Source organism: Apium graveolens, chromosome 6, assembly GCF_009905375.1.
Source record: "Apium graveolens cultivar Ventura chromosome 6, ASM990537v1, whole genome shotgun sequence".
NCBI classification, from domain to species: domain Eukaryota; kingdom Viridiplantae; phylum Streptophyta; class Magnoliopsida; order Apiales; family Apiaceae; genus Apium; species Apium graveolens.
The window spans coordinates 10,513,312-10,527,022 of record NC_133652.1 but is presented as its reverse complement, the minus strand read 5'-3'; the positions used below and the strand labels follow the sequence as shown (position 1 = coordinate 10,527,022).

Genomic DNA, 13,711 nt, shown 5'->3' with positions numbered 1-13,711 from the left:
GGAAATTATTAAGAAATTTTAGATATCAAATTATAGGTTGTAAATTTTCAATGATAAATGATAACATATATAAATTATTAATATTAATGAGTTATGTATAATTAACATATGTTATTAAATATGACAAATATTTGTATTTATTAATAAGGAGTAATAATGACTTAGGTGTAATTAATACATGATATTAAATTCGATAATTATTTCTATTTATTAATGAGAGCTAAATTAGTAATTTTGAATAAATTATCTCACCCAACCCCCTATTTGCTCTATTATATATATAATAGATGGTATAGATGGTGATATTATTTTAGAGATCACCGAATTTTAAATATATATCTTAATTCTTATTTTTATTGAAAATTTATGAAAATCATTTTTCATACAAATAATAATTAAGACTCATTCGGCTTCTTCTCAAATATTTAACAAACTATGAACCATACATATCCCATACAATATTTTTTTGGGAAATTATCTAAAATACCTATATTTTTAAATTTATTTTCAAAAATACTATCATTTTCAAAATTATTTTTGAAATATACAATTTGTTAACTTTCATTTTCAAAAATACGATTTGTAAACTCTACAACCTGTTATGCAGCTTAAATTCAAATTTTGAAATTTTTTGATTTTAAGGTTGCATTAGTTACGTTTCTAGTTTGCAACCGAATCAACTTTAAAGTCAATTTTGAAAAAAATAAAATAAAAATTGTATAACAGCTTGCAGAAATTGCAAATTGTATTTTTTTAAAGAAACATAAAAATTGTATTTTTTAAAATAAATTTAAAACTGACAATATTTTTGAAATATTTATTAAAAAAAATTGTATTTTTGAAAATAACATATACTAATGATAGGAAATGTTATTTACATAGATATTTCTTATTTTCAGAACTGAGGGGTGAAATGACATAACTAACTCCTTAATACACATAAATCACTCCTAACCAAATTAATACAAGAATAAGTTACAGGTTCGAATTCAAGGGAGGAGAATTTATAATTATGATTCATGAGTCAGAGTTTGTCGTTTAAATACGATTTACTTTGGTTCATGTGATTTGCAGGCTATTACGTGAGTCCATCGGATTTATCCAGTACGCACCGAAGGATAGCGCATGCGGTTATCTATGATAAAAAAAAGAATAATTCGATCTTTTCACTATTTTTTGTTGTAAAAATAAAAAAATAGTAATCCGAAAATAACATTTCCCGCTGATGATATCGGAAGGTTCGAGCAGTTGATATGTAGTGTGTGGCTCTGTTCCTCACGCCCTGCTTTCGTCAGCCACACCGCAACTCCCAAGGTCTTTTTCACATGCACATACAAATTTCATAATTCATACACATCACCTTTTGTATTTTTTATTTATTTTTGCCAAGTCATGCACAATTTAAATATCAAAAAAAATTCAATCACTTTCTTCCTCCCTCGTGACCCAAATTTAATAAACTCTCAACTCAAACTCCAAATCTTATGCACTTCAAGATTTTCAAGTCTTGCAAATGCTCCAAAACTCATCTGGGGTAAGCTTAACTTCACACATCTCTTCTTCATTTATTCATTTTCCATTCAATAATACAATACATAAGCTAAGCTCCTTTGAAGTTTCAAGTTCAAGTTGTTATTAATTTATAATGTATGTTTATGTTTATGCCCTAAAGAAAAGTCAAGATTTGAGTTTTATACATGTTTAAGTGTGTTTTACTCAATAGGGTTTCTTGTGAATCCAACCAAGATTAGGATTCATATTCTTGTAAAATAGTTAGGTTTATATCTCAAATTCTTGATATTTGAGGCTGTTTGTGTGTGTAGATGAAGTTTGATTTATTGTATTAGCTAAAATGCGTTTGATTCAACTTAGAATCAACCAAAGAAATCTTCTTGTGAGCAACTCTTCTGATGAAACTAATAGTAATTCATCATCTGGTAGTAAAATTAGTCCAACAGTTCTTGTTGTTATAGTAGTACTAGCTGTGATATTTTTCATTTGTGGTGTACTACACTTGTTTGTTAGATTCCTTATGAGAAAAAGATCTTCCTCATCGAACTCGCAATCTAGTCGATACCCTGAAATGTCTGGTTCTGAATCTGTCCAGAGACAGTTGCAGCAGCTATTTAATTTACATGATTCTGGATTGGATCAAGCTTTTATAGATGCTCTACCCGTGTTTCTTTACAAGGAAATTAAGGGTTTGAAAGAACCGTTTGATTGTGCTGTTTGTCTTTGTGAGTTTTCGGAGCTTGATAAGCTGAGATTGCTTCCTTTGTGTAGTCATGCTTTCCACATTGATTGTATTGATACATGGTTATTGTCAAATTCGAGTTGTCCACTTTGTAGAGGAACACTTTTTATGCCTGGGTTTTCGATGGAGAATCCAATTTTTGATTTTGATGATCCGAGATTAGATGAAGATGGGTTTTCAGGTAGTATTCGTATTGGTGTTTCTTGCGGTCAAAAGCCCGCTGATTCTGACGAGGTTGCTAGTGAAAAGAGGATGCTTTCGGTTAGACTTGGAAAATTTAGAAGCACGAATGTTGAAGCAAAAATTGATACTAATGAAGTGGCCGAACCGAGTAACAGTAACTTGGATGCAAGAAGGTGTTACTCAATGGGATCATTTCAATATGTTGTTGACAATTCAGAATTGCAAGTTGCATTTTGTCCCAGTAGCAGAGATAAGCCCGTGAAAAGGAGGACTGTTCAGAACTTGAATTCTTCAAGTGAAGGTGATTTTGATTTTAAGAAAATCGACAACAGAAGCAAAGGCGAGAGCTTTTCTGTTTCCAAGATCTGGCTATGGCCTAGGAAAGATAAGTTCTCTAATTTTGCAGATACACACATGGTTAGTTCTTCCACTAATACAACTTCGCCATGGACTGTTAGGACTTAACTTACATAAAAGCATAGATAGATTTTTGTCATGTTTGTAATCCTTTCATTGATATAATTAAAGTTTTTCGACACTTTTACTTTCTTGTTACTCTTTGAATTTTTTCAGTAAGGGAATTATCGTGAATTATGCTTTTTTAACTCGCGTCCTTCAGCAAGATGGAAATATCAAACATGCACTTCATCTTTTTATTCAAATTGAAGTATCTTGATCAGAGTTGTGATTTTTGGAATGCCTTTCTTGATTTATTTGTTTCGAAACTTTAAACCTACATGATTACAACTTGTATACTAGAAAATTATGGTTTACACAATGCATTAGCTACCACACAAAAAGCTCTAGGCAGACAGTAAAGTAGACACACATGTTGAAGTCACATTATGTATCAACTACACATGCTGAGATGTTATCTATACAATGGAAGATTAGCATTTTATGGAGGGTATTAGATATACATGTACATGTATGGAGGGTATTATATTGCTTTTGCAAGAGGGAATTGGGTTTGTTTAGAGCTACATATTATGATAAATTTACACAGGCCATGCTAAATGTGGGATCCATAGAAAATAGTGGGAGGGGAGTCTTGTGATGATGAATAAGTTGAAGTTTCTGTACTCCTTTAGCTTATAATTAGCTATGATTTTTAAAACATTTGGTTGAGAAGAGGAGAAAGAGTCATAGTTGGTGGATTGTGGGGTTATGGAGTGTTCCTTTCAAGTTTAATGCCCTTTGTTTCTCTATTCTAAATCGCACTCTCTTTTTAGTTTCTAGTTTCTACTAGTGATAATTGACATGAAAATGATACAAGTCCACCAGATTTTCTTGATACAGAATTTGAATTTCATTAAATTATCACCTTCACCCATAATTTGAACCATGTGTTTGGGCGCGATATCGCGTGTCTTCTTGTTCACCCTCTTTCGATTTTTTCCCTAGGCGGCGAGTAATTAAGCATGTTTTTGGTTTTTGGTTGTTGGTTTTGTACAACAAATAACAATATTTGGATTTTAAAACAGATAAATGAGAAATGTTACTCTCTTAACTATAATATAAAAAAACAGAGTTTATGTTTTCGTACGGGTCATAGGCCAGTATGATATCATGATCCGTTACGACTTACCACCAGATAAAGTGATAGAGGATATGTTATTCAATTGCACACATAAGAATACCAACGGCCACACGAGACATATCCTAACAACCAGATATTGTGAAACAATATACCTAGGAAAAAAACAGGCCCAGTTTATTCTTGATAGAGAAATGCTAGGATAGTTCCAGATCTGCAAGTAAGCCAGTAGGGTATACTTTCAACTTTTTAAGCACATCAAACAACAAAAACCAAACAATGTCATCCTCGAATCTTGTATGGTGACAGGTAACTTTTCAAAAAAAATTAAAAAATTGCCATTAGTAAGTGTCAAATATTAGTTGGGCTTCAGAAGAGATTACTGTAATAAAGTTCTGAAAATTGCAAAGTCTAGCTTTGCAGACAATAAGGCTTTTTCCCCAGCCTGATACAGTTTTCTTACTTCTATTTGCATAAAATCTCGATTAATATGAAAAAAAATGCTTCCAGGGTCTATGGATTAGTACAAACTGTGTGGATTTAAAGTCAATATCACGTAGCAGTGCTCAAGTTATGTTTAATTTTGTCAATTGATCTGATACTCAAGTTATGTCACAGATCCTGTTGCATCGAAAACACAAACCTTGCGATTCAGTTCTGTAAATCGCTTTGTATGATACACTTTCATATTAGACTAATTTACACTCTGCATACCAAAATTTTGGCTAAATCTCACTTCAAGTTTAATATTTTAAATTAAAATAGTTTGCACCCCAAAGTTTAGAAACGCCGTCAATAAGCATCATTTTCTGACGTTAAGTCAGACGTTAACGTTATTGTCAGAAAGGTATTTCTGCTAATATATATTTTTTAAAAAAATATGCAAACTTACGCTATTGTTAGAAGAGTATTTCTGGTAATGTATATTTTTAAAAAAATTATGCAAACTTAAATTTCCCATATTTTATCTTGAATCTCATTTTAGATATGTAACTTTATACGTCAATCGTTTGCATCCCACAATTATTTTAAGCAAGTAAATTAATTTATCTAAAATAATTTAATTTCCTTTTTTCAAGTTTTGATATAATTTAAAATGAAATATAATAAGTCGAAATATAATATTCCCTCTAACCCACCTAATTCTTTAAATTGGGCGACGGGGACTCGACACGTATTTTAAAAACTCTTATGAAATATAGTTGCCTCGATTTTTTTTAATTCTTTTCTTCTAAATAGAAATTTAATGTTCAATTTTTATACAAAAAGAAAGAAAATTTTAAAAATCAATTATTGTACCATAATTTGTGCTAGCCTCAATTATGAGACGGAGGTAGTATTATATTAAGAAAAAAGAGTAAATAATCATTAGCTAAATAAAATAAGCGTAATGAGAATAATTAAATATAGTCTAATCCTAATACTTAAATTATTTTAAATGGTCAAGATTATATAATATTATATGATATCTAATTGTACAATACTTAAAATATATACTTAAAATTCATAAATAACTTATACTTTTATGATTTGTAAATTTTATAAATAATGTAATATCGTATTATAAAATTCTTAAAATTTCGTGTGAGCCATAAAATTTTATAAATTGACTTTTAGAAAACTCAAGGATGCAAAGTAAGATTTGAGGAAAATTCTAGAATGGAAACTGAAATATAAAAATGTTATCGAAAATACCCTTCTGACAATTAACGTTAACGTCCGAATTAACGTCAAAACTACCAAAGGGATACAAAAAATCACCGTTTTTTAAGTTTAGGATGCAAACTGTTAAGATTAAAAGTAATGGTACCAAAGTGAGATTCAGCCAAACTTTTGAGATACAAAGTGTCAGTTAGTCTTCATTTTAAGATTATATTTTATCTTTACAAGGTGCTGCGACATAAACACATAGCAATTGTAGTCTCATAGCACACGTTACCAGATATTTGGTCACAGTGTACAGAATAACGAGAGAACAAGATGTGTAAACTATAGTAATTGTTGCTGAAATTGTAAGAGCGGTCACTTATCAGTATGTCCAGTGCAACACATCGACTCAGTCTATAATGATCAACTTTATGTGAAACATGCCTGTTTGGTCCGGTAGTTCCCTAGAATTTGGTAAAAAAATTTAGACCACACAGATTCAGATCTTCAATGTGGAATAGACTATATGTTTCCTTTCTTAAGATGTACAAGACAACCATTAAAACTTGTGTTTTAAGCTCTAAACTGATGTACCAAGAAGAAGATGTATTTACATACTTTGAGGAGATACTTGTTTGTTACAGTCTATAAGAGAAAATGAAAAATAATTTCAATCTATAGCCTACAGACCCTATATACAAATTTTGTTACAAAACGTTTATGATAACCTCTATGTGATAAGAAAGTAAATGATAAATAGATCATGATACGTGCGTGTGATAAGTAGTGTAAGATTCCCCCTCAGATTGAAGGTGGATGAGACACATTCAATCTGGAAAGTAAATGCCAATGAGCAGGACATCTCAACTCCCAAGCCTTTGGTGAAAATGTCAGCCAGTTGAGAAGCACTGGAAATATAAATAACGGGGATGAATTAGTTGAGACTGAACTTGTTGTCGAACAAAATGGCAATCCAAAACAAAGTGTTTAGTATTTGGATGAAATACAGGATGTGCAGTAATGTCCAATGCATCTTGGTTATCACTATGAATGACCACAGGTAGGGACCGGGGCACCTGAAGTTCATTAAGCAAAAGAGTAAACCAAAAAATCTCACAGGAAGTGTCTGCAATAGCTCTCAGCTCAGCTTCAGCAGTTGATCGTGAAATAACCTTCTGTTTAGTAGAGTGCCAATTAACAAGAGAAGAACCAAGTGTCAAACACATCCCTGTGATGCTTTTAAGCATACCAGAAGAATCCGATGTAGAACCCCAGTCACTGTCACAATACGCTTCAAGTTTCAGCATGAAATTGGCAGAATAAAACAATCATTGATAAGATGTGCCCTTTAAGTAACGTAAAACACGCTGGACTGCTATCATATGAGGAACCCGAGGTGTCTATAAGAATTGGCTCAGATGATGAACAACATACGTAATGTCAGGTCTGGATACTGTTAAGTATAATAGTTTGCCCACAAATTTGCGATAAGTTGTGGGTTCAGAAAGAATCTCGCCCTCAGTAGGTGAGAGTTTGACAGTGACATCAACAGGCAAAGACAAAGGATTGCAATGTTCTAAGCCAGCTTCAACAAGAAGATCATGAATAAACTTATATTGATGCAAGTATAAACCATCTCTAGTTCTATGTATCTCAAGACCAAGATAATATTTTGTTCCCCAGATCCTTAATAGTAAAGGTGGAATGAAGAACAGTCTTCACATGTTAAATAAACTCATTGCTAGTGACGATGAGAAATATATCATCAACATAGACTAGAGCAGCAACAAAAACATCATTTGCTTTGTAGACAAACAAGGAATAGTCTGCAACTGTTTGAGTAAATCCAAGATCAAGCAAAACTGAGGCCAGCTTTTCAAACCAGAGACGCGATGCTTGCTTAAACCATAAATGGATTTGATAAGACACGGACATAGTTAGATCCATAAAGAGGATGGCCTTTGGGAAGTTCCATGTAAACTTCTTCAGGTAAATCACCGTGAAGAAATACGTTATTAACGTCCAACTGGTGTATATCTCAATGTTTCACAGTGGCTAAGACTAGAACAGTCCGGACTGTAGCCATTTTGGCAACGGGAGAAAAAGTGTTATGATAGTCCTGACCTTCAACTTGGGTGTAGCCCTTGGCAACTAAGCGTGCCTTGAACTTATACAAAGAACCATCTGATAAGTATTTAACTGTATACACCCACTTACACCCAATCACTTTTTTGTTTGAAGGAAGTGGGACTACTTGCTAGGTGTTATTTGATTCTAAGGCAAGAAGTTCTTTGGCCATGGCATCAACCCATCTGTAATCTGTCACAGCTTGATTGTAGGTAAATGGTTCAGGTATAAGAGTTCGACTGTTGACAGCACAAGCATAGATTGGTTGAGGAAAAATATAGTGAGTAAAATTATATTTGGAAGGATTAATATGATAATTCAGAAGAATGGTACTTGCTGTATTGACTGAACCGTGAGAAGTTTGTTTTAAAATATCATAATCTTTCATCCAAACAGGTTCTACTCTACGTCTTGAAGAAACACGAGTAGGAACAGTGATGATAGGTAATGAATGAACGATGTCAGGGACAATGTCATCTGTAACACTGGGAGGAACATCATCGATATCAGATGGTGGTGAAATAAAAATATTTGGTGGAGGATTGATATTAGGGATGTTAGGCAATGAATCCTCAGAAGCAGGTGCTAAAGGTGTGGCTGAATAAGTATTATCATAAAAAAAATCAGGAGGTTTAAACAACACTGCTCCTTGTGCATCTTGATTAAGAATAGGGAAAATATTCTCATTAAAAACAACATGACGAGAAATGTGAAATTGTTTTATTAAAGGATCATAGAGTTTATAACCCTTTTGTGTCATTGAATACCCAAGAAAAACTGTTTGTATGGCACGAGGAGAAAATTTATCTGAATCGTGTATTGTCATATGAGCAAGACACCCGAAAACACGAAGATGGTCATAAGACGGGGGCTTGTTAAATAGCTTTTAATAAGGGGAAACAAATCCCAAAACAGTGGTTGGGATACGGTTAATGAGATATGTTGAAGTAAGTATGCATTCATTCCAAAGGAGCCGGGTAAATGAGCTTGAAACATCAAGACTCGAGACATCTCTAACAAGTTTCTATGCTTCCGTTCAACCCTCCCATTTTGTTGGAGGGTATACGGAAAAGAAGTACGGTGTACAGTTCCTTGTGACATCAAAAAAACAGGCATATCATGACTAATAAACTCATCACCATTGTTCGTACGAATACACTTAATTGTGGTTGAAAACTGAGTGTGAACATATTTAAAAAAAATCTTATAAGGACTGGTTAGCATGCTATTTAGTCAGTAAAAGGATAGTCCATAAACCACGAGTATAATCATCAACGAGTGTTAAAAAATAACGACATCCAGTATGAGAAGAAACTCGATATGGCCCCCAAATGTCACAATGGACAAGGTCAAAAGGCTTAACAACCTGTGATAGACTAGTAGAGAATGGAAGTTTACATTGTTTGGCTAAAGGGCACACAGAACAAGGATTACATTTGCTAACAGTACATGGAATGTCTAAACTATGAATTTTAGACAAGACTAAAGATGGTATATGACCAAGCCGTTTGTGCCAGAAGGAGAAATTGGAGACAATATGAGAAGCAAGAACATTATGAGGAGATGAAGGTACGTTGAGTAATTGATAAAGTCCATCAACTAGATTACCAAGAACCAATTCCCTCATCTGGTATTGGTCCTGCACATAACAAGAAGTGGAGCTGAAATGAATAGTTGACCGAATTTGAGAAGACAATTTACTGACAGACAATAAATTGAAGGTAAATGATGGTATATAAAGGACATCTGTGATAGTCATGGACAATAAATGGAGGTAAACAAACCCTATGTGTGTAACAATGGCAGTTTCACCATTGGGAAACTTAACTGTCAGAGGTTCAGAAAGTGGTGTGACTGTAGACATATAAGCTATATTGCAACACATATGATTGGTTGCTCCCGTATCCAAAACCCATACATTATCAGGCATTTGTATAGAAGAGAACAAGGAAAAGGCAGTACCTGCAATGTGTGTAGCTCGACTGTACTGTCCAGTACTGAAGGGAATCGAAAGTGAACCCGAGGAAGAACTTCCTTGAGACTTGTTAAAGCATTGCATAAGAGATTTCAACTGAGACTGTAAAGCATCCATTTTAGTTATCAAAGGATCAACCTGAGGTGTAGAAGAGGAATGATCACTTGGATCAGCATTACAAAAAGGAGAATCCTGTAAAGCAGTAGCAGGATGTCTAACTCTGGAATGGGTGGGGAGTAAACCTGCGTTTGCCTTTATTGTTCAGATGATTTGGATGATCAGCTGGGTACCCAATTAATTTGTAGCATTTTTCTTTTGTATGACCCTTGATATGACAGTGAGAACATTCTTGTACTGGATGTGGAGCTCGATCACTGAAATGATTGGGAGTGTAAGTACCAGAAGATGATTTAGACATGTTTACCATCATTGCGACAAGAGGAACAAAAGACCTATGTATTTGTCTTTATTTTTCTTCCTTTTTCAACAGCATAAGCGCTTGATTCACTGTAGGCCAATGACTCATCATTAGTATCTGACCTCGAGCAGCAGTGTAACTGGAATGTAATCCCATCAGAAATTGGATCAAACGAGTTTTCTCAATCTGAGATTCCCAAACTTTTGTGGCTCCACATGTACATGTAATAACTGGTTCCAAAGCCCGAATTTCATCCCAAAAACCTTTCAAATTGTGGAAATAGAACTCAATAGAGTCATTTTCTTGCTCTAATTTGAACAAATCTCGATGTTATCATAATATTTATGGCCGGTAATAGCAGAAAAGCGCTCATCTAATTTGTTCCAAACATTAAGAGCACTATCCATATAGTTCATGCTGTTACTGATTTCATCTGAAACTGTGTTCAATATCCAGGTAATGACCATATCATTGACACGTTTCCAGTGTACAAACAACGGTGAATCGACAGCTTGAGCAGGATAATCACCAGTGACGATAACAAGCTTATTCTTTGCGGACAACGCAATTTGCATTGAGCGCTTCCAAGAAGCATAATTTTTAGAACCTAATAGTTTGTTAGAGATCAAGATCATACCAGGATGATCGTTGTTATGAAGATACAATGGATGAGAATTGTTCTTAATGAGTTGAAGACTAGATCGATCAGTAGAGGAAGTAATGTTCTGTGTGTGTATTACGATTAGACTGTGGTGTAGTCATGATTGAATTCGTGCCTAAAATAACATCAACATAGGAATATTGATTCATTCAAGAGAGATCGAGAATACCGTAAAAACAAGAGAGATCGGGAGAGATAAGAAAAATCGAAGAAGAATAACTAGCAATCATGACGAAATATTGAAGAATCTATGAATCGTTCGTCACAAAAACAGATCTATGTATTAATGAAGTAAGAGATGCAAGGAAAAGCTTACGGAGAAGAAGATAACTAGATTGATTCAACTTTGAGGACGACGAAGAAATCGATGTGGAAGATATGTTCTGATACCATCTTAAGATGTACAAGACGCCATTAAAGTTTGTGTTTTAAGCTCTAAACTGCTGTACCAAGAAGAAGATGTATTTACATACTTTGAGGAGATACTTGTTTGTTACGGTCTATAAGAGAAAATTAAAAGTAATTTCAATCTATAGCCTACAGACCCTATATATAAATTCTGTTACAAAACGATTATGATAACCTTTATGTGTTAAGAAAGGAAATGATAAGTAGATCATGATACGTGCTTGTGATAAGTAGTGTAAGATCCTTAGCAGAATGGTAGTCATTTCAAGAAGACATAGCAACGAGGTCTCCTCGTAGATACTTTACTATCACGCTTTCTTTCTAATCTTGACCGCATGTAAACTCCCTGACAATCGACGATTGTCAATTGTCAGGACAAGGACCGTAACATCAGATAACATGTAAAGTTCTTGTTTACAGTTAAACACACTCACCTATCCACCACATTGTCTCTAACAAAATTTGAACCGGTCAGGGACGAAACGACCATAAGACCACCCGCAGCACGGGGTCATTTGGAACGTTGGAACAAATGAAATGACTTGTCTTGGCGGAAGTGGCCCTCTCTTGCATTGCAGCATTTTTAGCAAACTGGTCCGGTGCCTCCTTGGTGGGCTGGGACAGTTTCATTTTTTTTTGTTTTTTAACTTGACTTTGCAAAAAGCTGTAGCATCTCAGCAAATAATATGAATATGAACATTGAGGATTTAGCCGTTAATAAATATGAACGTTGTAATATCAACGTATATATAACGGTTATAATTTTATTTTCTATAAATACCAATCCCCAAACACCTATTATTTACACTCCTTAATTCTCAAAAAAATTATATTAGCAAAAGATGAATTCAAATAATCCCCCATCTTCAAATCAAAATTCAACTCCTCAAAATCTAAACCCTCAATTTCCATATCCATATCAAAATTCTTATTTTCCAAACCCACAAAATTTAGCATTTAATTCACAAAATTCGAATTCTCAATACCAATTTCCACATTCTCAAAATTCTCAATTTCCATTTTCATATCCTCAAAATTCTCCATATCCGTTTCCATTTCGTCCTTTTTCGAATCCACAATTTGAAACCCATCAAACACCTATCAATATTTAAAATTCTCCGGAAACGCAAGTCCCCGCCTTTGGTCATGAAAATATTATTGATCTAAATGATGATTGCGAGGAAACCGAAGAGGTACGAGAAACTATTGGTCAGTGGAAGTGGGTTGAAGATAAACTCTTAATAAGTGCATGGTTGAATGTGTCAATCGATCCATTAGTCGGTACAGATCAAAAAGCCGATGCATTTTGGGACCGAATTCGTCAATATTGTGAAGAATATAATCCTGGTGTTATTAAGAGAGGAGTTATGGCAATGAAAAAAAGGTGGCAACGAATAAATGAAGGTGCTCAAAAATTTGGATCGTGTCATGATGAGGCTCTACGAAGAGTCGGGAGCGGTTCAAACTTGGACAACATAATTGAGGAAGCTAATGCACTTCATTTAAAATATTACAAGAAGAAGTCTAACTTTGACAATCATTGGCGTGAACTTCGTAGACAACCCAAGCGGAGAACTCCTAAAACTAGTGAAAGTTCTAAAAGAACTAAATTAAGTAGTTCTGGAACTTACTCATCGGAGGGAAATAATGATACGCCAACATCTGATGAATTTGAACCGATTCGTCCTAAAGGTACAAAAGCAGCTAAAAGGAAGGGAAAGGGGAAGGCAACAACAGCAGAAGTTGAAGAATATGAAGCTTTCGAAGCTAATGATTTGAGGAAAATGACTATAATGGAAACCGTGAATGAAATTCGTCAAAAAGACATTTAGACTCGACGAAGGGAGCTTGAGGCGAAGCATGCTGAAATGGATTTACAAGTCATTTTGGCGGATACTGAAAAAATGAATGATGCTCAGCGGATGGCTCATGCAAAATTACTTGAGAAAATTATGGCAAGAAACTAGCTGTTGAAAGCTAATGCTTGTTTTTATTTATTTGTAAACTAGCTGTTGGAAGCTAGTGCTTGTTTTTATTTATTTGTAAACTAGCCGTTGGAAGTTATTGCTTGTTTTTATTTATTTGTAAACTAGCTGTTGGAAGCTAGAATATATTCGTTTTTACCTTCTATATAAACTAGACGTATCATCTCTTTCAATTCACATCAACATGAATCAAACACCCACACTAGAAAGCTTCACTGAAGAATTCATTGAAGAATTTGAAGAAGAGTTTTTCGATGACACTAAAAGAAATCGTCAACTCGAGCTCTTTCATAAAATACATGGACATAACTCAACATCCACACCCCGAAGAAATATTTACAGAGATCGTGAAGGAGGTCATCGTCGTCTGGTGAATGATTATTTTTCACCAAATCCTGTATATCCAGAAAATATATTTCGACGAAGATTCCGTATGGGAAGACATGTCTTTCTTCGTATCGTGGATGCTGTTTCAAATTTTGATCCATACTTTCAACAGAGGATTGATGCAGTGGG

General features: G+C 34.1%; 2 protein-coding genes across 2 annotated transcripts; both read left to right on the top strand.

Moving 5' to 3' along the window:
- The first annotated feature begins 1,384 nt into the window (after positions 1-1,384).
- On the top strand, positions 1,385-3,043 carry LOC141668882 (RING-H2 finger protein ATL46-like). The gene has a single exon (XM_074475926.1). The coding sequence runs from the start codon at positions 1,853-1,855 to the stop codon at positions 2,900-2,902; it is 1,050 nt and encodes a 349-aa protein (XP_074332027.1). The 5' UTR covers positions 1,385-1,852; the 3' UTR covers positions 2,903-3,043.
- An 8,853-nt stretch (positions 3,044-11,896) lies between these two features.
- LOC141664565 (glutathione S-transferase T3-like) lies at positions 11,897-13,042 on the top strand. The gene is made up of 2 exons (XM_074470519.1): positions 11,897-11,953; positions 12,392-13,042. The coding sequence occupies exons 1-2, from the start codon at positions 11,897-11,899 to the stop codon at positions 13,040-13,042; spliced, it is 708 nt and encodes a 235-aa protein (XP_074326620.1).
- Positions 13,043-13,711: the final 669 nt, after the last annotated feature.

What these genes read in the sequence shown, in the direction of transcription:
- LOC141664565 (XM_074470519.1), top strand. Translation starts at nt 11,897, where the DNA reads ATGAATATGAACATTGAGGATTTAGCCGTTAATAAATATGAACGTTGT. An exon ending in ATGAACGTTGTAATATCAAC is followed by an intron (nt 11,954 to 12,391) that starts GTATATATAACG and finishes GATGATTGCGAG; the next exon opens with GAAACCGAAGAGGTACGAGA.
- LOC141668882 (XM_074475926.1), top strand. Translation starts at nt 1,853, where the DNA reads ATGCGTTTGATTCAACTTAGAATCAACCAAAGAAATCTTCTTGTGAGC.